This window comes from Bos taurus, chromosome 20, assembly GCF_002263795.3.
Source record: "Bos taurus isolate L1 Dominette 01449 registration number 42190680 breed Hereford chromosome 20, ARS-UCD2.0, whole genome shotgun sequence".
NCBI classification, from domain to species: Eukaryota; Metazoa; Chordata; class Mammalia; order Artiodactyla; family Bovidae; genus Bos; species Bos taurus.
The window spans coordinates 66457508-66484905 of record NC_037347.1 but is presented as its reverse complement, the minus strand read 5'-3'; the positions used below and the strand labels follow the sequence as shown (position 1 = coordinate 66484905).

At 53.2% G+C, this 27398-nt stretch overlaps 1 protein-coding gene across 2 annotated transcripts in view; it reads left to right on the top strand.

The window, feature by feature from the left end:
- TENT4A (terminal nucleotidyltransferase 4A) overlaps positions 1 to 27398 on the top strand; it is a 41902-nt gene that overhangs the window by 7018 nt on the left and 7486 nt on the right. For both annotated transcript variants that reach the window (NM_001160157.1, XM_005221668.5), the window contains 7 exon segments: positions 18314 to 18437; positions 19217 to 19263; positions 20107 to 20227; positions 21193 to 21300; positions 22384 to 22512; positions 24660 to 24873; positions 26714 to 26840. In NM_001160157.1, the coding sequence (NP_001153629.1) occupies positions 18348 to 18437; positions 19217 to 19263; positions 20107 to 20227; positions 21193 to 21300; positions 22384 to 22512; positions 24660 to 24873; positions 26714 to 26840 (836 nt within the window). In that variant the 5' untranslated portion in view covers positions 18314 to 18347.

The window sequence follows — 27398 nt, the reverse complement described above, 5'->3', positions numbered from 1 at the left end:
AGAGTTGAAATAAACCAAATGCTAAAAATAACTTTCACTGTTTTTCTTAGAATTTTTGAAGATTTGATTGCTAACTGAGGTTATTTAAGTGCAGAATGAAGTAAGATCTATCACAGTGTATCTGCCTCCCTTCCTGAAAAGTTGCAGAAGTCAGGTTTACGCTTTGCAACCCAGGATGTGAAAAACAGAATGTTCAACAGTTAGAAAGGCACCTCCAAAAAAAAAAGAAAGGCACCTCCATTTAGTTTTTAACTGGTTTCTCTTTCTTATTATTAAATTAACGCCTAACACTAGGAGGCAGAAAGCTTGGTGCCCAGTCGGTATCCTGCAACCGGGTCCCACGTGCCCTGGGCTTCCGAGGCCCGGCTTCCCTTTGCTGTGGGGAGGGGCAGTGGAGGCTGGGCCCACACCTGCCTGAGGCGGCTCTGCACTCGAAGGTGGACTGCGCTGAGGTTCCCCTTGGCGGGGAGTGGCTTCAATTATCAGCACCATGCCCTTTTCTTGTGGGTTTGTGCTCCTTTTAACTCCCAAGTCAGCTGCTGTGCATAGCCATTTCAGCTCTGTGTGGTTGAGATCAGAGTCAACTTCCTAAGTGATAACAGGTGGATTGTAGGTAGTTTCTATCTTTTCACGTTTGGAAGGGATTTTGCTAGAAGCACCATCGCACTGACATTACTCGCTGGCTTGCTCGGACGCTGTCAGTTGTGTCTGGCTCTTTATAACCCCGTGGACTGTAGCCCGCCAGGCTCCTCTGTCTGTGGGGATTCTCCAGGCAAGAATACTGGAGTGGGTTGCTATGCCCTCCTCCAGGGGGTCTTCCCCACGCAGGGATTAAACCTTGTGTGTCTCATGTCTCCTGCATTGGCAGGCAGGTTCTTTTCCACTGGAACCATCTGGGAAGCCCTTGAAAGGCATTTCAGATCTTAACATTTCTGGAATCCTGGGAATCAGAAGGAATGGCTAGGGTGGAGGAGTTAAAAGGAAATGAAAAATCAAAACATTTGCCTGGTGGTGGTGGCTGCGTGGGGAAGCACGGGCAAGGCCTTGAGCTCACTGGGTTAGCCCCGTCTCGGGTAGCCTGGTTTTCCTGTCTGGACGTGACTGGCTTCTTTGAGGGTCCTGACTTGTGAGCCTCTGTGTTTTCCCAGTGTGTTTCCCACTGTGGCGGGGGGCCCGGCCCTTCGCCGGACCTGTCACATAAAAGGCAAGCGGGTGAGTTGTCACATGGAGGAGTTAGGAAGGCCACTGGTTTCGTTCCTCCCTCTTCTCTAGAGAAATCGAAACCAAAAGTTAGGTGGTTCTTGTTGCCAACCGGCCAACCGGGTAGTGGCAGCATTCCCTCTCAGGCCAGAGCCTTTGTGTTGGAGAGAAGGCTGCAGGGCACTGGGCGGGTTGCAGGGACAGCTGGGGCAGCCCCACCCAGGCCGGAAAACGCATTCTCCCTTTGATCCCAACAAACTTTTCTGCTTTTAAAAATTAAAACAGTGCCTGAGTCTTGGGTCCTCTAGGTTTAAGCGTCCTGTTTTCCCAGAGCTTCCAGGGTCCTCTGTGTATTTACCAGGTGTGTGGGGGCTGCCCTGTGTAACTTGCTTAGAAGCCTTTGGGAGTTTGGTCTTGTCTTGAGTAGAAGGGGCAGGTGTTAATGCTGTTTCTCTGAGCTCCTTGCAGCCTTCAGCATGTGCTCTGGGTTGTGTCACGACTTGCGACTGAACGGCAGCTATGTGTTGTGCAGGAAAGTGGGGTGAGGGTCCGGGTGGGTCAGAACTAGGGCCGCGCCGCCCACAGGACGTTCGTGAGGACGGGGCCTGGTTCAGTGCTGCCCAGCGTGGGGGCCACTGACCCACTGACACAGGGCTGAGGAGCTGGGTTTTCATCATACTTAAATTTACTTAAAATTTAAACAACTTTACGTTCGACAGCACTGAACTGCAGTAACTTCAGATTCTTTACTCAAAACACGGTGCTTGATTTAGTAACTGCTGCCTAAATCACACCCTCACACCAACAGAGGCTGTGTTGCTCATCAAGGTACCACTGGGAAGCCCCGGAAACGGTGTTTCTGAGTTTCTAGAGGAATTTCTTTCCCAGGGCTGCTGTCTGCAGAGCGCAGGAAGCATAAACCAGGTTCCTGGCGGAGGACTCCGACGGCCGGGGGGTCTGCTCCAGCAGGTGGGCGGTGGTCTCCCGCATCCCAGTCTCTTCTGCAGGGTGGTCTCGCCACCCCACCTCCCCCCGCCCGCCCCACAGGTTTCTCCCTGTAAGCCTTCTCCTGTTGTGTAGACAGAAAAGTACAGCCTGCCCAGGCCGATGTGATCTGGCCAGAGGTGCTGCCCCTGGGACTGTCAGTCTGGCGCTGACCCTGGGGAGATGGCCAGAGACTGGGCTGGAGCTCGCAGCTCTGCAGACCTGGCTGCGGTGTGTCTGTTGAGGGTCATCTGCTGTTTTGCTTTCCTGGAGACGGCAGACCAAGGGACGGGGACCTAGGCCCTCCACCCCTCAGGACTTTGAAGGTCTGATGACCAGTGATAGAGCTGGGGGACCTGGGGGGGGGCCCTTCCGGCCTCTGATGTCCGAGGAGTTCCCCTTCCCCCAGGTATTCTGGAACTGCCTGGGGAAGGCCGCAGGACTCCTGCCATCGGGATTGTTCTTAGAGCTCGGGGTTTATGAACAGTGAAGGGTTTGAGGAGCTGTTGACTTGGGTTCTTCTGGAAGACAACTCAAAGATGGAAAAGCAGGGCTGGCGAGCATGTGCCTCCGGCCACCTCGGTGTCGAGGCTGCTCTCACTGTCCTGCTTCCTCCCAGGTCCTTGGGCAGGAGCTCACTGTGAAGAGCAGGTTAAGTTTTGGTAGATGACGCGTCCTGCCCACGGTGCAGCTAGAAAGCCGAAGAACAGGCGCCTCAGCCTAGGCCTGCTGGACAAGAAACCCGGCTTCCGCACTGCCCGCTGGGGAGGGGTTGGTGCCCTCAGGAAGGCCAAGAGGAAGGAATGTGGTGAACGGTCAGGGGAGCCTTGGTGCAGCGCACAGAGTATTCTGTTATTGGCATCTCCTCTGAATTTAAGCAGACAGGTTAAAAACTTGAGGTATAACTCTGGAAATGACTGAAATATAGGAAAGAGGATACTTTGCCTGGCTTACGAAATGCAAAGGGATTCTGAAGTATTGTTACAAGTTATCTCTTGGGAAGAAGTGGATGATGAATCTGTCTGAAGAGTTGGTGTCTCTGTCAAAGACTGACTCATGAGGGACCGACGTACAAACCTCAGTGCAAGGTGAAGTTTAGAGCTAAGAATACAGAGCTGAGTCCAAATTCCAGACACCGGGGACCTGTGAGTATTGTCACAGGTTAAGGCCTGGAGTGAAGGAGAGCTTGCAGAATTGGCCTCTCAGGATGGGTTTTAGAGTAAGCCCGTGGGAAGTAAGTAGAGGGCGGGGCTGGGGAAGATGGCTCCGTCCCAGGGCAGCTGGGCCTTTGCTGCAGGGATGGCAGTGGTCCTCGGTGCGTGTCGTGGTATTTATTAATCATTGTGGGCCTCCCGAGCCCCCACCTCTCCAGGAGGAGGAGAGGGCATGAGGCTCAAGCCGCTGAATCTGAGTGTGCTGTAGGCTGACTTAAATAACGATATTGGTTTTATAAAACAGATTTGTGTGTTTTTTGGTAAAAAGTAAAAAGCTTAAAATCACTCAAGCCTACCCCCGGGAAATATCCACCGGCCCTCAGGTGACTGCCATTGTGGACATCTCTCTAAGTCCTGTTTGGATGGACACATGGCATTATCAGCAGACGTACTTCAGTGTTCCTTAAATACAATTTACTGAATTATTAATTTTGCTTGAAAGCGAAAGTAGGATTCACTATTAAATAGAATAATAGTTTAAGAATATGAAAAAGATGATGAAAACCTTATGTGGCTAAGTGTAAAGAAAAGTTGGAGTAAAGTTTTTTTTTTTTAATGATTTTTTTTTTTTGCTGGGTCTTCATTGCTGTGTGAGGTTTTTCTCTAGTTGTGGCTGGCGGGGCTCCTCTCTAGTTGTGATGCTTCTTGTCGCGGCTTCTGTTGTTGAACACGGGCTCTAGAGTGCTGGCTTCGTGGTTGCGGTACGTGGGATTCGTTGCTCGAGGCATGGGCACGTGGGATCTTCACTCGTCAGGGATTGAACCCGTGTCCCCTGTGTGGGCAGGTGGATTCTTTACCACTGAGCCACCAGGAAAGCCCTAGAGTAAAAAGTTGTAATAAAATCACTTGCGTTTGCTTGCTGCCACATAGAGCTGTGAGCCCGTGCTGGGGAGTTGCCTCCCGCCAGTCACGTGTTGAAGCCCTGGTGCATGCGGTGTGGTGGTGGTAAGAGGTGGAGTCTTTGCGGGTGATGGGCTCAGATGCGGGCAGATGGGGCCTCATCGTGGGAAGACTGCCCTTATGGGAAGAGGACCGTGTTCCCTCGTTCTGTCTCCACCATGCGGACACGGAGAGTTGGTAGTTCGCACGCCCGGACGAGGCCCTCACCGTCGCCCAGACGTGCGGGGAGCAGGTGCTGGGCTTGCGGCGCCCAGAGTCGTGTAAGGCGCCCATCTGCGGGGCCCACGACACGGCCCTCAGTCTGTCCCCAGCTCCTGACATGGGCACCATTGTCTGTCACTGCGCATTAGGCATTGGTGTCTTGTTCCGTCACTGTGATCACTGCCTTCGTTTATTGAGCTCCTCCTCAGTGCCAGTCCCTGTTCTGAACACTGTGGACTCGTTGAATCTTCATGATGATGCCGCGTTGGGGGTGCCGTCAGCAGCCCCGTGTTTTCCGGGGTAAACAGGCCCAGAGTGGTGGGGATCCCGCCCCGACCCCGCAGTCTGCAGTCGCTCAGCCTCGATTCTGCACTTGTGCAGACGTCATGCTGGGCACCAGGTTGTCCCTGCACGCCACCAGCTTTCCACATTCTGGCAGGCGTCTTTGTGGGGCTACCCTGCGTGTGAGCACTGGCGCTGGCTGGGTCTGAGCCCTCGCTCCCCCTGGCCCTCATCCCCTGGCCGCTCCACGGGCTGGGGCCTACCAGTCTGGTGTACAGGAGAGCTCGTGGGCATGTGCTCCCCAAAGCCTGCGGGGAGCCAGCGTCGTGTCCTCAGCGTGCTGCCCACCGTCTCAGTGTCGTCAGAGATCTGAGGCAGGACAGAGCTCTGCGCAGGGACGCTGGTTGCTTCTGGATGCCCGAGGCTGTCTCCCGTCCTTACCTGGTCCTTTCTGCGGCAGGGCCCTGCCTCAGGCCTTCTTGCAGCCGCCCTGCCATCCACATACCAGGCTCTGCCTTGACTTTCGGGGCTGGGTGCTTGTTGGTTTCATCTTCCTGTTGGCGGGAGTCTTCCACCTTCTCCACGTGGACAGCCTGCCTTCTCTCTTTCCCCTCTTTGTCCGCCCTCCTTAAACTGGCCCTTCCCAGGCTGTTGCTGTAGTGGCTCCCCTGTGCTCCCTGTGGCTCCCCACCCTCCTTTCGCCCCCTGTTTATGGCCACATTCTTAGCTAGGTTTTCCATAGCATGAGGCACAGGAGTGGGTTTTCCTGGCCCCAGCCGGCGTCCACTCCTGCACTGGGTTGCCGTCCTGGTGACCTTCGGCATCCTGGTCTCTGCCTCTCGGTTTGCTCTGCCTTGGTCCTGGGCTGCGGTCCCTGAGGATGCGGCATGAGGGTGTCCGAGCCCTCCCACTCCCCTGGAATGTTCCCTTTCTGGCCAGCTGCAGGCCGGAGGGGCTGCTGTGCCTTCGGCGGGCTCTCTGGGACCCGTGGCCCCTGGGTGGAGAGGAGAGTCTTGGAGCAAGTCTGTGGGCCACCTTTTGGGGCTTGAAGCCTGTTCCCTGAAGAGCTCGGCTTCTTGGGGCCCAGCTCCCGTGCTTTCATGGGGGGTCTCCAGGCCTGGCGTCCGTCTGCTCTGAGGTGAGGTCAGCCCAGGGGTGGCTGGCCCTCGTTGCTGGTGTGTCGGCCCCAGGCTCTCTCTGCTCCAGGCGGTGCCAGGTTCTTCTGGCCTCCAGGGCTGCCCTGATCTATGAACGTCTGGCTGCGTCTTGCCCTCTGTCCTAGCTCTTGCACCAGCTCATTGGGAGGCTGCCCCTGACCCCACACCGTGGAGTAGCCGTGATGTTGGCCACGGCCACCGTCTGGAATCTCTGCAGGGTGTGCTGTGCTTCACGTTGGTTTAGTTGCTTGCTTGGCTTCCTCCTCCACGGCCCCTGACCCAGCTCCACGAGACGAGGGCCTGCTTTTCTCTGTCTGGCGCTCTGTGTAGCTGGGGTCAGAGCCTGCTCCACCGGGGTTGGCTGAAGGAGCCAGACGATGACTCGCGTCTGCTTTCTGGTTTTCAGTGTGGACCTAAACCTTCGGGGCCAGTGAGTTCTGTGTTTTGCCCTCCCTGCCTGCCTGCCTGTCTGTCTGTTTTTACTAGTTTTCAGCACTGTTGTGTTGTCCCCCTTTTCTGTAAAATGTTTTCCTGGTTGTCCTGGGGGGGCCTTGGGAGGTTGGCGTGTGCTTTTGCTGGTGTCTTGAGCCAAAACCCCAGGCCTGACCCTGAGACTCGAGAGATGGACATGTCTCAGTCATGCCGGGCAGAACTGGAATAAACGATTTACTGCCTGCTCTACACATGTCGAGAACTTTTGCCGATTGAATGAAAAGTAAACATTTGATAGTTAAAAGTTATGTTTTTATTCTTGTATCATAGGTCACACTTGACTTTGATGTATACACAAATACTGGATACCGTGAAATTAAGTAGCTTTAATTACAGTGGACTTTGAGAAATGCTGACACACGGGCGTGTGGGGAGACTTGGCTCTCATGTGGCCAGCAGCGCACAGGCGCCTGGCGGTGACAAGCGCCCACGTGGTCATGTCCATGGTCTGCCGGGAGCGGGCTCAGGCTCACCGAGTGCCCCCCTGGGTCCCAGGAACATGGATGGTGGTTGGCAACGCCCTCCATCAGGTATGCCACACAGCGTTCTCTGGGGAGAGGCACACAAGGTGTCTGGCGTCGCTGCCCAGTGGTCGGGGCCAGGGACAGAGCAGCTGGCTGGGCAGAGGTCTGCAGGAAGTGGGGGGTGTGCTGGGGAGCACGGAGGCTCCAGGGGGCTCTCGCAGCAGCGCAAGCAGAGACACGTGAACCTCGGGTTCCTGCCAGCAGGTTCCATGTGGGCTGCGAGGCTTGGGCTGGATGCCAGCCTCTGAGCATCTGTAAGGTGGGAGGGGGAGGGGTTCTGAGGGTCGTGCTCGTAACGTGTGTCACAGGTGAGTGGCCCCAGCAGGCAGGTGTGCATGTCAGTTACTGTCTGCCTGGTAAGAATACTGATACGATAACATTGCTAGTGAATTTTAGCAGTTTCTAATTTGGGAAGATCCCCTGGAGGAGGAAATGGCAACCTGCTCCAGTATTCTTGCCTGGGAAATCCCATGGACAGAGGAGCCTGGTGGGCTGCAGTCCACGGGGTCCCATAGACCCAGACACGACAGAGCACACATGTGACATCTGTATGTAGCCTGAGTCCCACTGGGCACAGCCCTCTGGCAGCAGCACTGTTGACAGGAGCCGGCCAGCGGGGAGCCAGCCGCAGTCCCTGGTATGGAGTGGCCAGAAAGACCAGCAGGGGTGGTGGACATCCCTTTCCTCACTGGTCCCCTCCGGTCAGTCATCCACGTCCGCAGAGGTGGTTCTGGGCTTGTAGGTTGGCTTTCTTAGAAGCCTTGTCTCTCTGCTAATAAGCCAGTGACCTGGGTGTACTTTAACCAGAGTTCTAGGGCTGCACGGCGTTGGAGATGAGCACAGGAGGAGGCCCCTGGGCCCCCAAGGGTGCCGGGCAAGGGCCCAGCCAGAGGGAGCGCGTGCGTGGGTTTGGCCTTAATGTGAAGGCTGAAGGCGGCCCGCCTGAAGAGAAGTGAAGCTCAGCAGTGTCTGACTTTGGTCTTTGGAGTGAAGTCAGTCACTAACCCTGCATGGGGACGCGTTCTCTTGGCTTCCATTATAAAAGCAGTATAGTAGTTACTGAAGAAATTCGGAAAATAAGGACAAAAACGACCGATACTACTTTTCTGTTCTTAACATATTTCTCTCTCATTTTTTAATGTTGCTTTAAATGTGTCACAAATGGGTCATTTTGTATGTTTGTTTAAATCTAACTGTAGATAAATGGCTCCTCCTGTCTCAAAAAGCTCTTTTAAACAGTTTTCCAGGATGAAAATTAATGTACATTGTTTCTCAAATAACTAGGAATAGATACATACAACTTTTCACTTTTTATAAAAGCCTGTTGTGCATATTTCTGCCCGTGTCTGTGTGTTGGGTGACTTGCTGAGCGTGATTCCCCAGCCTGTGGCTGAAGGTCAGGATCATGAGCTGCACGGCTGTGGGTTTGAGTCCTGATCAAATAATACTTGCCTGAAAGACTGTAATGGCACCCCGTCCCATCATTTTATAGCAAATACATGGTGAAAAAGTGGAAGCAGTGGGAGATCTCATTTTCTTGGGCTCCACAATCACTGTACAGTAACTGCAGGTATGAAATTAAAAGATGCTTGCTCCTTGGAGGAAAAGCTATGACAAACCTAGAAAGTGTATTAAAAAGCAGAGACATCACTTTCCTGACAAAGGTTCATATAATCAAAGTTTTGGTTTTTCCAGTTGTCATGTATGGATGTGAGAGTTCCATGATAAAGAAGGCTGAGTGCCAAAGAATCGATGCTTTCGAATTGTGGTGCTGGAAAAGACTCCTGAGAGTCCGTAGGACTGCACAGAGATCCAACCAGTCAATCCTAAAGGAGATCAGTCCTGAATATTCACTGAAAGGACTGATGCTGAAGCTCCAATATTTTGGCTACCTGATGGGAAGGGTGGACTCATTGGAAAAGACCCTGATGCTGGGAAAGATTGACAGCAGGAGAAGGGGGCGACGGAGGATGACATGGTTGGCTGGCATCACTGACTTGATGGACATGAGTTTGAGCAAGCTCCTGGAGACAGTGAAGGCCAGGGAAGCCTGGCTGCCGAAGTCCACGGGGTCACAAAGAGCTGAACACGAACTGGCAGCTGAACAACAAAGACTACTTGGGAGACACTAGTGAAAATGCTGGCAACGCGGACAGTACTGTGCAGTCTCCCAGAGTAGTCCTCTTCCCAGACTCTTAACCGTATTGCTGCCCAGAAGATTACCCAGCTTACCTTCGTGAGTGTAAGCACATCTGGAAATAGGACAGAAGATGTAGCTGTCTCCATCTGAGAAGTGATCCAGCTCCTGGAGCCAGGAGCAGGGCTGGGCAGTTCCCTCTGAGCCCTGCGGCCTGAAGGGCCTGTGCTGCGGCTGCCGTGCAGGGCTGGGTGGCGGGGTCCCGAGCTGTTGCGTGTGGCTCACCCAGGGGTCTTCTTGGCACCGTTTGCCCTGGCAGCCCCTTGGCTGTGAGCTCCTCCAGACTGTGGGTCCTGGAGGGCATGTGGGCTCCTCAGGACCCCACTGTCAGGAGGCTGAGCCCCACTGGTCATTTGCACCCCGTGACGGGTTGAGGACTTGCTTAGTGGGAGTTCCTTGCTGGCTTACTCCAGCTGGTGGCTGTGGTGCATCCTGGCAGAGTGATGGTTCTGAGCAGTTGTAACCACCGGAATCTCTGCTCACATGTCTGTGAAATGCTGAGGTTGGCTTCGTCCTGGTCTGTGGGAAGCTCTCAGGTGTCTTAACCAGCATTTTCTGTGTAGAAATCATGTTAGCATGTCTTTTTTGTTCTCGCAGTGGGTTTGAGAAGACATGCCTTAAATTAACTGCCTCTGCCATGATTAAGAGCTTCTGATATCTGACCTCTTGCTTGCTTCTGTGAGGAAGAGGAGATAGTTGTGATTCTCAGGCTACTCGGGGCCCCAGGGCCCTTGCTTGGTGTGTGCAGTATGGTTGGGTTTGGTCTGCCAGGGGGAAGAGGTGCTTCCCCTGATCCACACAGAGGCACCTCTGCTTCCCTTCAGTTCAGGTGCTTGGACGTCGCCTGCACGCAGTTCTGTGTGAGTCATCCCAGGACAGATCTCTGGAGGGAAGGAGAGAGAAAGCTTGCTTTAAAAAAAAAAAAAAAAATTTATTTTTGGCCGTGCTGGATCTTTGTTGCTGAGAGTGCTTTCTCTCGTTGTGGCCAGCAAGGGGCTACTCCTCGTGGAGCGCTGGCTCTCAGGTGCCTGGCTTCCGTCATGTGGTCTGCAGGCTTAGTTGCCCTGCTGCATGTGGGGTCTTCCTGTACCAGGGGTCAAACCCCTGGCCTCTGCATGAGCGGGCAGATTCTTAACCACTGGACCACCAGGGAAGTCCGAAAGCTTGCTTCTGCCAAGAGCTGAATTTGCATGGACCAGGGTGACAGAGTTGACGATTCCTGAGCTGCAGAGCCCTCTGGCCTGGCCCTCTCGTTGTCCTGGGTTGGCCTTGGCCTGGCCTGGCGCCCCAGGGCCCCCCGTCCGTCACTACGTCCTCCTCCTCCTCTTCCAGTCACTCAGCCCTCAGGACCCTCCCCTGGCAGCAGCTCCCCTGGGGCCTCCCTCTGCACTCTGGAGGTCCCGCAGCTTCCTGCAGCGCTGTGCTCTCAGGAAGCCCTGGACCCAGGTGGGTGCTGGTGGATGCAACGAGGCCGAGGTGCGGCCCGCAGGCAGGCAGTGGGAGCCCTGGCTCGGCGACAACCCAGAGCGCTCTGGAGGCACACGGGCTTGTGGTTTCAGTCTCCTTACACTTTTGAGCTTAGGTTAAAAAGTTAACCTTTGATGGTCTCATTCACGGTGTTCTAAATAGTTGGTAGAGATAGTAATTGGTCTGTAATATTATTTAAAAATAAATGCAAATGATTTGTAATTAGCTCACTAACTGTGTTTTAGAAAGGATTGTCCACCCCCAAAATAGAAGTCATTTGGTCATCCCGTGCAGGTCTGTCTGTCCAGGAGCCTGTGCTTTGTAGCCACGGGGGTGCAGGCCTGTCTGTGCCGTGGGCGGTCGGGCACTGGGCTCTTGCTGTAAGAGCATTCAGGTGGCTTGAAAATCGCCTCTAAGACTCTAGTGGTTCACTCCAGATCTTTTCACCAAGGTGCTGTTGGTGGCAGAAATGCAGAGCGTGAACATTGTGGAGCTGAGGGAGGGCACTCAGGTTTCTGAGAAACCACTGGCTTATCAAGGCTTGTAAGGAGAGCTGGAAGGAGTGGGAGAGGGAGAGAATGAGAATACATCAACAGTGGAAGACGGCTTCTAGTAAGTTCTTTTGCCTTTTTCACTGTAATCAAAAAGCCTGGCTTTCCACAGGCATTTGGAATTGACCAGGTTCATGGAGGGTGTGAAAGGGAGGGTGTGAAAGGGAGGGTGACTCGTAGTCAGCAGTAGGGGGGCAGTGGGGGCGGGGGCCGGGGCGTGGGGAGCACGGGATGGACAAGTCAGACGACTGAGTGCCCGAGAGCGCGGTGCTCGTGGGCTTGGGCACCGAAATGTCCTGTCACCGAGCTGGAGGAGGTCGTATTCATTCATCTCGTTTTTCTTTTCCCGCTAAGCGATGAATGAAGTCTGACTTCTGACCGTGGCTTTCCTTGGAAAAAGCCACGGGGATCTCACATGTAGGGGAACAGGCAGCCCTCTGTGCTCCCCCCTCGCAGACCTGCAGCAGCCGCCACTGGGCCTTCCCGTTTGCCCCGCCCCTGCCCACACTGTTTGAAGCACGTTTCGCTATCCTCGATTCTAGTCCCTGTGGAATCGTCTCCTGCCTGCTGTGGTGCGTCGCCTGTCCTCTTGTTTGAGTGCAGAGATGTCTCCATGGAGCCACTCGCAGACTGTGCCGTGCTGGCAGCGGGAGAAGGAGCCTTTCTGCCTGGGGCTGGGTGCCAGGGCCCCGGGCTGGGGCGGTGCTGCTGCCAGGCGCCCCCTTCAGAACCAGCCAGCCCTCGCTGGCTTTGGTTCAGATTTAGCCAGTGTTGGAAGCCATATAATCCTGCCAGCTCAGCTTCTGCAGGCGAAAATCCTCCTCCTGGAATGGGTCATCTGTTCTCATGAATAGCTGTATTAGCTGTGAAATGACATAGTTTGGTACCCAACTTAATACTCTGTCTTCTGCTCTTTAAAAACACTCATTGACTTGGATTTCATAAATATGGACAGCAGCCATGTATTTACTAAATAGATACTGAAACAAATGCAAAAATTCATTTGGCTAATTAATGTACTAAAAATTGAAAAGTCGCTACCTTTTGAGTGGGTTTGAACTCTTACAAGAGAGTGATTGTAAGAAATGTCTCAGAGGCTTGTTTTCTAGCAGTTCCTTAATTAAAATTCACCGAAAACTCTGGTCTCACCATTTGCATCTTCCTTAAAATAGCCAGGAAGGGCATCAGTTCAGGACTTGCTCCGTTGTGTTGTGTCTGTTTGAGATTCTTCCGCCCTGACTATTGAAGCTGCGTGTGGTCTGCCTGGCCTGTCGCCAGGGCTGGAGTGTGTCAGAGCCCGCCTCGCAGACACGACGTGAGGCTGCCCTCTAGTTCCTCCTGTGCACCTGCCAGCAAGGCTTCCCACCACGTCCCAGCTGACGGCACCTCTCCAGAGGCTAGAGCTGCCTCCACAGGCAGCTGTCCCGGGCTCCGTTGCTTGTGGGGTGACCCCTTTAGACCCTGTGGTGGGCGGCAAGGACACTCGGGTCTCCTTACGTGAGGGTGAGGTCTGTGTTGTGCAGAGGTGTCTGGAGTTGATTCTCCACCTCGTGTCTGCAGAGTCACAGTCAGGCCTCACACCCCGTGACCCTCTGTGGCTTTCTCTGCCTCCCCATGGTGCCTTGTGGCCAGCTTCTAATTCACGTGTTCCTTTGGATCTGAGGTGCTGTTACTTGCAGGAACTCGACCCATTTGAAATTGAAATATAAACTTCATATAGACAACTTTCTGTTCATTAGCCAGCTTAGAGGTGTACTGTTATGAAACATGCCGTGAAGAAAGAAAAATACTTAATTCTGAATTGGTTTGATGCTCAGCCATTGATTGAAAGATGCATCCCAATTTTAGACACATTGAAATGTTAAGGGAATATAGTACGTTTTCGTGATAATGGAAGAATAATAGTCTTTGCCCAATTACAAGTTACATCAGTTACTTGGAAAATGCTCTAATCAGGCACCGTTGTTTACCAGGGTCTTGTTGAGCTGTTAAGTCACAGTTTTGTGAATGTAGCAGTGTGTGTATATATAAATTATATCAAGAACTGTAACGCTTACTTTTAACAGTTGCTGTTCAATGCTGTCTGACTCTTGGCGACCCCAAGAATGGTAGCCCGCCAGGCTCCTCTGTCCATGGGATTTCCCAGGCAGGAATACTGGAGTGGCTTGCTATTTCCTGTTCTACTTTAGTGTTATTTCCGGATGTTAAATACAATTAATGGTGTAATGAGCACACTCATGAGTGAACTTGTATGTGCTTCCTCAGTTGGGTTTCCTCTAAAATGCATCTTTTTTCCTTATCACTTTTTAAACATTATCATTTTTAAAAAATTATACACAATTTAAATTATTTTTTGGCCATACCACGTGGCATGCGGGTTCTTTGTTCCCCAGTCAGGGACCCAAGCCCACACCCCCTGCAGTGGAAACTTAAGAGTCTTAACCACTGGACACCAAGGCAGTCCTGTTCACTTTTCAATTTATACGTAGATGAGTATATTCTAATAAACCCCCAAATTCCAGCAGCACCCAGGTGTCTATAGAGTAGGGGGTGGTCACTCTTGCCAGCTTGTTGATCACCTGGAGGAGGAAGCCCGGTGGCCTTGGCTTGTGGCCTCTTGGACCTTTCCCTGAGTTACATGAACACAGAGCGTGCGTGTGTGTGCGCGCGCGCCAGAGCCCAGGTGTTTCAGGCTCAGTGAGGGAACCTTCGTTCAGTCAGACCCGTGATCAGCTGACCCCAGGGTGTGAGGTTCAGTCTGAGAGTGCCTTGGTCTTTCTGAACAAATCCTTCCTGTTTCTGCCACGTGTAGCTGACAGTTTACACACCACATGTTTTTGGATAGAATTTCTTTGCGATGACTCGGCTGTCTCAGTCTTTGGGATTGTTGTGTTTGTGGTGGAGTCTGGAGGTCTGAGGTAGGTCCCTTTGATTTTTCTTCTGTTTGATATTTTCATTTAAAACTTTACCTCTGCCTCTGTATTACGTTTTCAGATGTAGAACGAGGCAGGAATCTGCCTTCCTTTTTTTTTTTAGCTACTGTGTCAGGATTGAGTTTGCAGAGAGGGAAAGTCACAGAGTGATGGTTCCCTGACCCCAGAGTGCCAGGACCGGGGAAAGGGCAGGCGAAAGGGCTGTGGGTGCACCGCCCTTAAACTCTCTGAGAAGGCCCCTGGGGCTTCTGTCGGGGCTCCCTGGTACCTGTAGGAGCAGGAGGTCCATGATCTTTTAAGCACCTGGGCCCTCCAGGTTATCGTCGCTCCGGTCGGTTTTGTGATCCCGCTTCTCTGATCATGATAGAGGAGATGGTCCGCAACGGTCACAGCATAGAAATTTTCCTTGAGAGGTGTGGGAACGGGTGACGCGGGCCCCCGGAGACATGATGACTAAATTGCATGCTGATGCGAGACTCGAGTGTGGTTTTTACGCAGAGGTCTTGTCAGCTCTGAGACTCGTTAGAGATTTTGCTGTGTGAGAAGAGAAGAGCAACCATGCTCATTTTCATTATTGAATAGAAAAGATGAAACCTCTTCCTGGCCATAGTGCTGTAAACCCTTTGGAGAACTGAAGGTGCGTGCGTGTTCACTCTCGGAAGCGGTGATCGTCAGGAGGCCCCGCCAGGTGTCTGATGCTGGTGCGGTCGGCAGCGCTCCGTGTGGGAGTGTGCTGTTCCGCCCGTCACAGCTCGTTTCTCAGGCTGATGGATGCTTCTTGTGGTGTCAGTTCAGTCTCTCAGTCGCTCAGTCGTGTCTGACTCTGCAACCCCGTGGACTGCGGCACGCCAGGCTTCCCTGTCCATCACCAATTCCTGGAGCTTACTCAAACTCATTTCCATATTGAATAACAACATCCCAGCTGTTTTATTTAGGACTGTGTACCTTTTCCTAGGATACTTGGCCGTTTAAGTGACTTGTACTCATGCATTGAGTTATCCAGTGCCGAAGTCAAACACCTTCTGGATACTCGTTTTTGATGACATTGTATAGGGAAGGCCAGGTCTTCGGTGATGAGGTCATCAGCAAACTATGTATTTGATCAAAACGTGATTGATCCCACGAGTATTGATGGAGTGCCTGCTACAAGCCACTGCTGAGACAGGCCGTGAGCAGGTGCCCTGTCCTGAAGGTCGTGTTCCCCTGGCTGAGCCGGACTCCTGGCCACCTCATGCCTAGTGGGGGTGGGGGCACTGCTCCTCCTGCCCGCAGGCCCTGTGGGGCAGCTCTGCCTGGCCCCCAGCCCTCTCCTGCCCTTGGAGCTTCCTTCCTCTCAGGGTTCCTCTGAGAGCCCGAGCCAGAGGAGGCAGCTTCAGGGCTTTCTGAATCTGTCCAGATGATTGTCAGACCTTGTCATGTCTTTGTGCACCGACGGGGCCTCCCATTCCAGAGCCACAGCAGTACCTTGAGGGGCCCTGCCTTCCCGGAGGAAGAGCCCCAGGGTGGACCAGAGCCTTCTTGTCCAGCCAGGCCTCCAGCAAGATCCCTTCTGTTCCCAGAGGCAAAGCAAGCATCCTCTTCCTGACACGTGCTACAGCAGTCGTGAATTTACAGATGCGATTTATTACGTATCTCAGACACGCATTCTGGAGAAGGCAATGGCACCCCACTCCAGTACTCTTGCCTGGAAAATCCCATGGACAGAGGAGCCTTGTAGGCTGCAGACCATGGGGTCGCGAAGAGTCGGACAGGACTGAGCGACTTCACTTTCACTTTTCCCTTTCATGCATTGGAGAAGGAAATGGCAACCCACTCCAGTGTTCTTGCCTGGAGAATCCCAGGGACAGGGTAGCCTGGTGGGCCGCTGTCTCTGGGGTCACACAGAGTCGGACATGACTGAAGCGACTTAGCAGCAGCAGACACGCATTCAGTGTCTCACGGTGGAACAGGACAAGGCAAGTCAACAGCCGTCTGACGCCGCCGCCGGTCACACGCGGCCCTGAGGGCAGGCCTCGGGAGGCTGAGGGGTGGCGGTGTGTGGCTGTGTCTCGCACGACTGTCCTTTCCACTCTGTGGTGGCGTCTGGGGGGTTGGAGTGGCCTGTCTCCTGATGCTTTCACGTGCTGAATGTGTGGAACGTGAGCTCGGATTTGACCACATCGGCTCTGCTGTTCTTCCAAGTCTTCCAGCCAGTTGCCTGGCTCCTCCAGGCCTGTGTCCTCAGTCAGCGTCTCTGCACCTCTGTGCTCTGCTCTTACCCACAGCGCTGAGCTGCAGGGGAGCCTGTGTTCCTGGTGCTGGGGTGGGCTGACTGCTCACCGACGGGCGGGTGACCCAGGGGTGTGTGCAGCCTCCCGGCAGGTGCTGGGGGTGAGGGCTGACGTCCTCGATAGCAGGAGGGTCCCTGGCGTGGTCACTCACCTGGCACGTCTGGTCATGCTGATGACCGTGCTGAGCTCGGGAAATTGTGGCTCACAGCTCTCACGACGTGCCATCTGAGCCGCTGGAAGGGTTGCGGGAAAAGGCTCAGGATGTCGTTGGCTCTCAGTCATTGTTGAGATGATTAGAAGCTTTACCCCCTAAGTCTTGGAAATTTGATTGCTGTTTTGGTAAAATTACTGCATTTCAGTGTGGTGTGACTTACTACCTTTTCTGATTGACTAAAAACTGGACTCATGGCTTAAGCAGTAGCAGCTTGGGGTGATGTTTTGTTTGGAAAATTAGACATGGTGGGCTCCAAGTTAGGTCCCCGGTCAGTGGTGGCCTCGCCGACACTGCCGATGTGCCGTGAACAAGGGTGTTGAGGGTTTGTCTCTTGCTCTGACCTGTCTGGGCTTTCAGTGGCTTCATGTCACTTGTAAACTGAGTCCTAGGACTGTCAGTGCAGGTGAGCTGTGGGGAGGTGATCCTGCGGGCGAGAGAGCCACAGCTGGCTGTGAGCTGAGTTGGTGGAGGACGAGATGTCAGCCGTCTGGCCTCACCTTCGTGGCTAGGCACCAGATGGCTCCGTCAAGTCGTGCCTGCTCTCAGGTGGACTGTCTTGCTCACTGTTGAGCTGATGTTGATATTATTAATGAATGAATTTCACTTTATCTTCTTTTCCTTGCTGCTGCTGCTAAGTCGCTTCAGTGTCGACTCTGTGCGACCCCATAGACGGCAGCCTACCAGGCTCCCCTGTCCCTGGGATTCTCCAGGCAAGAACACTGGAGTGGGTTGCCATTTCCTTCTCCAATGCATGAAAGTGAAAGGTGAAAGTGAAGTTGCTCAGTCATGTCTGACTCGTAGCGACCCCATGAACTACAGCCTACCAGACTCCTCCATCCATGGGGTTTTCCAGGCAAGAGTACTGGAGTGGGTTGCCATTGCCTTTTCCTTACTAGTAATCAAACTTGGAAGGGAACCAAGTAGATTTGACTTGATACATAATTTCTGGGAGTAGGTTATTTGCTCCCTTATCTTTAATCCTGCAAAGTAACTGAGGGTGACATGTCTTCCTTCCAGCAGAACGATGACCCTACGTTGCCCCCCCAGGGAACTGGCAGAGGAGTGACTCTGGGGGCTGGGGTACGAGGTGGCTTTCGGAGCCCGCCAGTCTCTCCTCAAACCACTGCTTTTTATTTTATATCTTTGTTAGAAACGATGGAGTAGGGGAGGGCTGAACTGACTGGTGTCCCTCACGCCTTGGTCGCTGGCTCCCGAGTCGTGGCCTGGGCCCTTGTTGCCGATCTGGGGCGTTGTCTCAGTGGGTCGGGCAGACCTGGCCGCTGAGACTCGGGCCTGCCAGGCTCCTGAGGTCAGGTGTCTTCTCCTGGCCTGGCCTGTCTCAGAGCCCGCCGTGAGGGCACCCCTGGGCCTGGAGCACACCCGGCTGAGGTGAGACCCCTGGGTAACTGGGGTCCCTGTCGTGCCTCCGTTGAGAGCACCCTTCACCTTCTCAGTTTCTTAACGTCAAGTCACTGAGACGTTTCTTTCGGATAAGACGTTAGATGCCAGTCAGAAGCTTTGGTGCAATGCACTCGTGTTACTCTGGGGTGCTGAACCATACTGCCTCCCCACAGAGGGGTCATCTCACCCTGTACTCTCAAGAGGAAACAAGAAACCGGATTTTAAGTGGCCAGTGATAGCTTTTGTGTCACGCTGATCTGATAACAGAACGAGCCGTGTGGTTGCATCTAATGGTAACTCCAGTGTGTTTCTCTTTTGTCCGCTAGACTTCACGAGGAAATAATTGACTTTTATAACTTCATGTCCCCTTGTCCTGAAGAAGCTGCCATGAGAAGAGAAGTGGTGAGGAGGATCGAGACCGTGGTTAAGGACCTCTGGCCGACGGCCGATGTGGGTATATGCGCCGTGCCGTGTCACTGCGGACATCCTGTCTGCGGGCCTGTGCAGACCTGGCGGGCTGAGCCCCCTGCTGCAGTGCTGGGAGGGCGGCGGCCTCACCTGGAGCTTGTTAGAGACGCACATGCCCCTGCCGAGGGGGACCCCGGGAACCCGGGCTGGGGGTAGGGCTCTCCTCAGCCCGCCACCCCCCACCCCCCACCCCCACTGGTGGTTCTGAGTTTCTGACGTCTTCAAGTGTGAAGACTGTCTGCCTTGGGGAATTCTTTTTTGGAATCTTGTGATTATTTTCCTTGTTTGTAATTTACCCTAAGATAAGTTTACCCCTTCCCGCATCAGACTTCGTAGCAGGGTTCCATTGTGTGAATCCTGGAAGTGTTTGCTTGCAAACTGCTTCCCCAGTGAGTGAACCACATGTGCTCTTGGAGGCGCTCCATGGGCCCTGGGCATGTGGGGGGCAGTGGGAGATGGCCCTCTGGTGCCCTGGTGTCCTCGTCCCTACCGCAGCAGTTTCATCCCTGCCCTTGGGTGCCCTGGGACAGAGCGCTGTGCTGTCCACAGCCTGGAGACCAGCGCTATGCGGCTGTGGGCGCCACAAGGGGCTGTTTCGTTCTTTGATTCTGAGCTTTGGAGAATTCCTTTTGGGGCAGGCTTTTAACTTAAGGCTTGAGAGGATGCTGTCCGGTCAGTGGGGCCCCGGGCAGGAGCCGAGTGAGCAGTGGCGGCGGGCGCTGCCCGCTCGTCCCGGGTCTGAGCAGTGCCCTCTGTTGCAGGTGCAGATATTCGGCAGCTTCAGCACCGGTCTCTACCTTCCCACCAGGTGAGCGCCCACTCCGCACAGATGAGGGTGTGGTGGACGAAGCTGGGGCCAGGGGGTGGCATCTTTGTGCCTGCTGAAGGCTGAAAGCAGCTTTCTTGTGTGCAAATCTGAGACTGGAAATGTAAGCTAAAGGAGAAAGCCACAGAGCACAGGGGGAAAATTGCAGGAAGCAAACATTTACTTTACTGTTACGATCATTGATTGCTTTGCCTTTTTCCTCTTGCACTTACTGGGATGGGCTGCAGAGAAGATGAGAAAGGAGGGGATGGGGAAGATGGGAGCCGTGGAGCACATGCAGCAGAAACAGTCTGAGCTCTTTGGATGCTTTTGAAAAGTTGCTTTTACATCTTAATGAAACTTCAAGCAAAATTGCATTTGAATAGGATTTTGTGAGGATTTTTAATTGATAGAAAACATCAAACAGGTGTTTGCATTTTAAAGCCACTCTCCAGCGTTTCCTCATAAAGGGTTTTTTAATGTTTAGTTTTACGTGCATCATTTTATTAAAAACTTGCATTCTGCTAAGCCAGTTTAATCCTCGGAGACTAAAGAGACTGCAGCCTCAGGATTTTTGGGGTGGCATTGGCGAGGCTGCTGGGGAGCTGGATCCACCACAGGTGTCCATATGGGAGGGCCAGGCCTCCGCAGTCCCCTTGTGGTGTGGCGAGTCGGTCAGCGTCTGCTCTCCACCTGTTACAAGTAGTTCACAAACTTCGTTTTCTCTCACTAAGAGGGAGAGGCTGGTGGGATGATGTCGGCCCTGGAAGCACTGTGGGCCTGCAGCCGGTGTGTTGCCATGCAGACAGGGGAGCAGGGGTTCACGCTCGCCTCTCTTCCGTCCAGTGACATCGACCTAGTGGTCTTTGGGAAGTGGGAGCGCCCCCCACTGCAGCTGCTGGAGCAGGCCCTGCGGAAGCACAACGTGGCTGAGCCGGGCTCCATCAAGGTCTTGGACAAGGCGACGGTGAGTGCCGCTGCTGGGTGCCCCGTCCGAGCAGGGGGCGCACGGCCACCTGCCGGCAGCTGTGGGGATAGCTGACACGGTTTACAGCGGGGACTGGTTCTGTTTGAAGACTGCTCATGTGAATGTGCTCGTGGTGTTTTGTAGTTAGGGTTTCTAGCTGACGATATGTTTGGAGACCGTCTGAAGTGCACATTGTACTGCAAACACTGAACTCTGCAAACACTGAGCTCTTTGGATGCTGGTTAAAGCATGACTTTAAAGCATGACTCTTTAGTCGTGCACTAAAATATACGCCTGGGTCATCCTTTGTGAAGCCGTGCAAGGAGGGGATAATCATACCCGAAGCAGGGCACGTTCAGAGGCTGCCTCTGTGGAGAGTGGGGCCCAGTGATCAAACCACGGCATTTATTACGTAGAAAAAGTTACCATTTGCCAAGTTACACTTCAGAAAGAAAAACTTGCCTGGTCCTTTCTTGTTCCAAAAATGTCCACATATGAAAAAACATACTTCCCTCAGGCAGAAGGTGGATGACCAGGCCTCTCTGGTGTGTGTGTCAGGGTCTGTCCAAACCCAGAGCTCTGCACAGCCTAGGAGCCCTGTGTCACCGGCCTGCTCCCTGATGCGCCTCAGTCTTGGCCCCGCCCCTCCGTGGCCCCACCCCCTCTGTGGCTCTGTCCCTCCTGCCGGGTGGCTGCTGGCCTCTGAGCAGGCATCGGTGTTTACATACAGAGCAGCCAAGGGGGCTCAGCCTGACTGTCCTGAGCAGCCCCCAGAATGTGAGTTTGGCAGTGTTACTACTAGTTTCCAGGATCGGGGGGTTTAGCCTATGAGTATGGGGTGTGTGTGTGTAAACTCCTTTTGTGTTTAAGGAGAAAACCCTCTGTATAAATTGGGAAACATTTTGATACCTGACCATAAACAATGTTGCCTATTAAAGCAAGTTCCCTAAATTAAATCTCTGCAGGTACCAATTATAAAACTCACAGACCAGGAAACAGAAGTTAAAGTCGACATCAGCTTTAACATGGAGACCGGGGTGCGGGCAGCGGAGTTCATCAAGAATTACATGAAGGTGCTGTCACCGCAAGTTAGCACGATGCAGATAAGGGGCTTGTTAAGTTGGCTGACGTTTCCCTTATAAATGTTGAAACCTTTAAACTAACGATAATCTTTAATGAGAAAGATAGTTACAGATGGATTTACGTTAGAGTGTTATTTCTTTGGAATTACATAGCTGTTTCGCAGCTTTGCCTTCCTTTCCTAATAATTTTATACACTTGCGCATCATTATAGAGATCCTTCTAGTTATTACACAGTGGCCATCCCTGCAGCTCATTGTGCCTGATTTGCAAGTTGAGTACATCATAGTGGAGCGTAGGTTTGCTTTCTCTGGGGTTGCGGGGAGGTCTCAGTGCCTCAGGATGGGAGGTGTTCCTCGAGTTGAGGGACTCTGGACTCTGACCAGGTGTGTGGTGCAGTTAAGTGGAGCATCCTTCCCCGTTCAGAGAGCTGCGTTGTCTGGACCCTGCCTCTGCCCCCAGTTTGAGGCCTCGCTCCTCGGGAGCCGCTCACTCTGCAGTCAGGCTGGTCCGCAGAGTCCCCTCTGCTCCAGCAGAGCTGGAAGCGCGGCGGAGGTGGCTGAGCCCCTGCACCCCTCCACAGATCCAGTCGCCCTGCTCTCCACACTTGTCCTTCGTTTGGCAGTGTTGCGTCCTGCTGGCCTCCTGCCTCGTGAGCTGCCCACCCCGCTGCTTGTCTCATGGGTCCCCCTGAGTGTGGGCGTTTTGCCTGCTGGTTCTGGGACCTTCCCTCGCCCACGGCTGCACCCACAGAGCCCTGTGCTCAGCGCCTGAGAGGGGGCAGAGACTTGGAGGAAGCTCCCGTTCACTCCCTGCGCCCCTGGGCCTGGGGTCTCCATGCAGGACCCCCGCCTCAGCCGCGCTAAACCATCATCTGGGGAGGGGCCCCCAGCAGGGCCCTAGTGAGCCCCTCATGGATCTCTTCTCAGGCCCCCATGGGGTGAGGAGGCCTGGTCTCCTCAAGCCTCCCGAGGAGCAGGACGAGGAAGTGAGCTTCTTATCCGCACGTGGAGTCTGCCCAGTGTGGACTCTTCAAAGTAAATAACCAGATGCTGTCTTTCTTTTGGAATTTGCAGAAATATTCGTTGCTGCCTTACTTGATTTTAGTACTGAAACAGTTCCTCCTGCAGAGGGACCTGAATGAAGTTTTTACAGGCGGGATTAGCTCGTACAGCCTCATTTTAATGGCCATTAGCTTTCTGCAGGTGAGTACGCTTTGTCTCAAGAACCCTTGACCTTGAGGCTGACGTGGGGGTCGTTGTTCCCTGGTGTTCTGACCAGTTGCTTCTCGGCTTCCAGGTCTTTGCTGTCCCTGCCCAGCTCTGTTTTGATGTAGTAGAAATTGACTTCTAATCTTGATGATGAAACTGTTTTGATCAATACTTTTTTCCTTTGCATCTGTTTTTTTTGTGTCTGTTGTAACTGTTAGAGCGCTTATCTCATTTTATCAATCAAGTATATATTGACCTAACCCTGAAGAAACATTATGTTCAGAAAAATTGAAAGACATGCCTTGAAAGACAGTGAAAACCTTTTCTTCGTTCTTGACTGTCATTTATACTGAAAAATTTGTCTCAGAAAAAAAGTCAAGTCCCACATATGGGGAAAAAAAAAATAAGAGCTTTTTCCTGAGTGATGAAAAGTTGGTGTTTTGTTTTTATCTGTTGCCCGTATTTTGTTGAGTAGCGTGGAAAAACCTATCAGGAAACCTGAGTATTAAAGGCTGTGCCGCGCTGATGACCTGTCCTTACGCTGCGTTTCTAATGTGCGGTCTCTGCGTGAATCGAGGCACGATCGTGCCATTTACACTTGTCAGCCCCTCTGCTGTGTTCTGGCCGCACAGCGCTGCTCCTCTGTTCTGTGTCTGTGGTGGTGCTGAGGGTTTTGTGTTGAGACTTGTCTCGGTACCGTCGGCACTGCTGATGGTGGAGCGGCTGGGCCCAGCGCCCTGCACCCTGGGGTCTCCTTGGCGTGCCTCTGGGGAGGTCCCGTGAGGGCCCACGGGCAGGTGGGGCTCTCTCTGCTGCTCCTCGCTGCGCCTCCCTCACGCTGCCCTTAGAGCCCTTCTGCCCGAGGTGTCGGACCTTTTTTTTTTTTTTTTCTTTTTAGAACTAAGCATGAGCTGTGTCCTTAAGTTATTTCCTCCCGCTTACCTGAACTGTCCCGGCAGCCTTGTAGTGTGACCACTGCTCACTCTCGTGATGCCGGGTGCCCGGCTCAGTGACCCTGCGCAGGCCACCCGGGTCTGGGCAGGGCGGCCACTGTCAGCTCCACCCCCTTGGTGCCCAGCCCTTCCCACCTCTGCGCTGTGCCCACTGAGACGTCTGATCCATGCCGGGGCTCACGGAGGTCATGGCTCACTTGCTTGGCCTGGGTAGCGCTCAGGCGGGGAAACAGGAGGGAGAAGGCCAGAGAGCAGCAGGACCACGGCGCTGAGCCTGCGTGAGGGCTCCTGAGCCCGGACACGCCTGCAGCCTAGGAGCCGCGCTTGCGCCACGGCCGCTGCACTCTGAGCGCTTTCAGCTGCCGTGCTTCTGCCGGGACTTGGACCCGACGGTCCTCTTCCCGACCGTCACTGTCCAGTAGCGCGGGTGGTGCTGTTTGCTGGGTCCAGTGGGCTGGCCGCATGCGCCCGCGGGGCACTGGTAGGACCAGCAAGCTGAATGTTCGGTTTAACTTGTTGAAATTCACAGCTCGAGGCCGTCACAGTGGGCCGTGCACTCAGATTCCTGAGCCTTTTAATGACACTCAGGAAGGTCAGTAGACAGGGGCTCAGCTTCAGAATAAATCCATTAGCTGCTGCAGGGACAGGTGGAGTGGAGCTGAGGCTGAGGCTAAGCTGTGTGCCGGCCAGTGAGGCGAGTTTGCCGTAAATGCTGGCACAGAGCTGGTGACCGTTCAGTTAGGCCTTTGATTCTGAGCAGTGATGCTTTTCAGGCTCACACTGCCCCCTGCTGGTTGCATTTCAAAATAACGGAATTAATACTAGAATCTATAAATTTGCCTCCACCATCTAGGTGACTCTGAATTGTACAGAATATGGTCCACTCACCTACCACTGTTTGGGAATTTGGGGTTAATCAGATGTCTGTGTAGCAATGTGTGGCTTCTGAATTTCAAAGAATTGGAGTATAATTTAAAAATTCAGATGAGCAGATCTTTTTTCTCTTGAACACCCTTGGTTGACAAGCTCTCCAGGCTCCGGTGATGCCTCCTGGCTGCCGGTGGTGGTGATGGTGGTGGGTGGACGAGGGCCCCTGACTGCATCCTGGGCCAGCCGTCTGAGCTCACTGCGTGTGCAGTGTCTGCAGTGTCCAGAATCCACACAAACCGGGGGGCCTCGCTTTCACAGCTGCATCCGAGAATTGACGCCCGGAGAGCAGATGAGAACCTCGGGATGCTGCTTGTGGAATTTTTTGAACTCTATGGAAGAAATTTTAATTACTTGAAAACTGGTATTAGAATAAAAGAAGGAGGTGCCTATATCGCCAAAGAGGAGATCATGAAAGCCATGACCAGCGGGTACAGACCGTCGATGCTGTGCATTGAGGACCCCCTGCTGCCTGGTAAGGACCCTTGCTCTGCGCGGGCCCCCATCTGCAGGCACTGTGCTCTGGCCGCTGATGCCAGCCAGGAAGCATTCACAGGCGCCCAGCCACGGGCAGTCACTGGATCTCGTGTAGAGTCCTGCTGTACTACTGGGGTCAGGGCTGGCACGTCAGAATTCCTTGTTAATACTTCTAAATAACTTACTCTAAAGTTGCAACTTAGTTTGCTTTCTGTAATCAGAGTAATGTAGAAAGTGTGAATTAAGAAAAAAAATTCTGTTTTTTCTGAATAGAAATGTATTACCTGTCTGTCATAAAGCATCTGTTTCCCAGAAGCTTGTCACATAGAAAAGTGAAGTGTGCCATAATCCCCTCCCCTTTGCACGCTCTTCTCATATTTTCCCTGTGTGGATATTAACATCGAATATTGCCTCGTTATTGATTGGACGTGTGTGCTCAGTCCTGTTTGATTCTTTGTGACCCTATGGACTGTAGCCCACCAAGCTCCTCTGTTCATGGGATTCTCCAGGCAAGCATACTGGAGCAGTTGGCATCACATAACACAGACAACTTTGCCGCTTTCGGTTTTACTTAACGGTAAACCCGAGAGTCCTCTTCTGTGCGCAGAGGGAGATTCCGGTGTAAGACTGGCTCCTTGCAGAGCCCAGGTTAAGGTGCGTTTCCCGCACCTTTGCTGGCCGTCTTTGAAATCTTTGCCCACCTGATAAGGCCAGGCATGTCCATTTTCACTTCCTGTACTTTCTTTAATGATGGGTGAGGTGAAACGCATGGTTACTTGTCAGTCCCACAGGTGTCTGTGGGGGGTTATTGGGTGACACGCTGCTCTTTGTGGGTGATAAAGTCAGAGGCAGCAGGCGACAGGCTGGGTGGTGAGATGGTATGCTCCGGGTGTAGAGCCCCTGCGTGGTGTTTTGTGTGAGCTCAGGCGCTTTGTCCGTCCGTCCGCTGCACTGTCCTCCCTGGTTTTGTAAGGTCCTCTGCGGTCAGGGAAGTCTTTCTTTGTTGACATGTTGTACTTCTGTCTCTTGCACCTGTATTTGGTATTTTTTATTATTTGTGTGTGTGCGTGTGTGCTAAGTCACTTTAGTCGTGTCTGACTCCTTCTGACCCCATGGACTGTAACCTGCCAGGCCCCTCTGTCCATGGGGTTCTCCAGGCAAGAATACTGGAGTGGGTTGCCATGTCCTCCTCCAGGGGATCTTCCCGACCCAGGGATCAAACCTGCATCTCTTTCATCTCCTTTATTGGCTGACAGGTACTTTAGCACTCACGCCACTTGGGAAGCCTTTTGTCTCTTGCATTATATTTGGTATTGTTTTAATGTTTAGCTCCTGTATATGTTTTTCAACACCCTCAGATTTATGGTTTTTGTTTCGTGGCTCCTGGGGTATGACATTAATTTCTTGTCTTCTGAAAGACTCTCCTCTGTGGTCGCGTGGTCTGTGTGGCGCTTCCTCAGCGGTGCGTTTCCCTCCCCCAGGACAGGCCTCCAGCCCTGGTGTGTCTGCGTTTGGTCAGCTAAGTGGCCAGCAGTTCCTTTGTCTTCAGCGTTTGCTGAAATGTAATTGAAATAGGAAAACTCACACAGTTACTGACCGGCTACATGATTAAACCTGGAAAAGAGAAAATGTTGGTGCTCAAGGATATGTTTCCTAAGAAAAACACCCCCACCTGAACTTGAGGAATGAGTTACATGTAAATTGAACTTGGAAAGTCTGCTGTTCCAGCAACGTTCGCTCCTTACCTGGACTCCCTTAATGACTTCAGTGCGCTTCATTTTATTTGCTGTCTGCAAATGTGAGAAGCCGCACCTCTGACGCTGGCTGTCTCTTCTCAGGGAACGACGTGGGCCGGAGCTCCTACGGGGCCATGCAGGTGAAGCAGGTGTTCGACTACGCCTACATCGTCCTCAGCCACGCCGTGTCGCCGCTCGCTCGGTCCTACCCCAACAGAGACTCCGAAAGGTACCCCGTCCTGGGGCCGCGGCCCCCGTCGTTTGCCTCCACGGAGTTTGCCGCCCTGTTTCAGGAGAACCTGAGAATGCTGGGAAAGGAAGGCCTTTCAGGGGCTCAGGGTGGTCATGGCGGTCAAGAGGTGAAAGGTTTTCATTTAGAGAGCTAGGATTTTCCCAGGGTATTAGTTTTTGGGGAGGTCATTTCTGGCTTTTAAAGCTGTAGAGTGTGATGCTTTTTTTCCGGCTGCCCTCAAGAGGTGGGTGTCCGGCCCTGAGGGATGCGTCCGGCCCCCAGGCCCCTCCCTGCACACCGGTCGGCCCTGAGGGACGCGTCCTGCCCCCACCCCCCTCCCTGCACACCGGTCCTTTGTGCCCCTGTTTTGGGCGCTCACTTTTCCGGTGTGCACTTTTACTGGTGAGAAGTGTTTCTTCCTAACCGCAGATTACGCGCCCGTGGAGGTGGGGCTGGGATGGAGGGACAAGCTGAGGGGAAGTGAGAGGCAGGGGCGATGACTGTCATAGGAGATTGCTGAAGCTGGGCCAGTACGCCGTCCTCAGAGGTTATGGA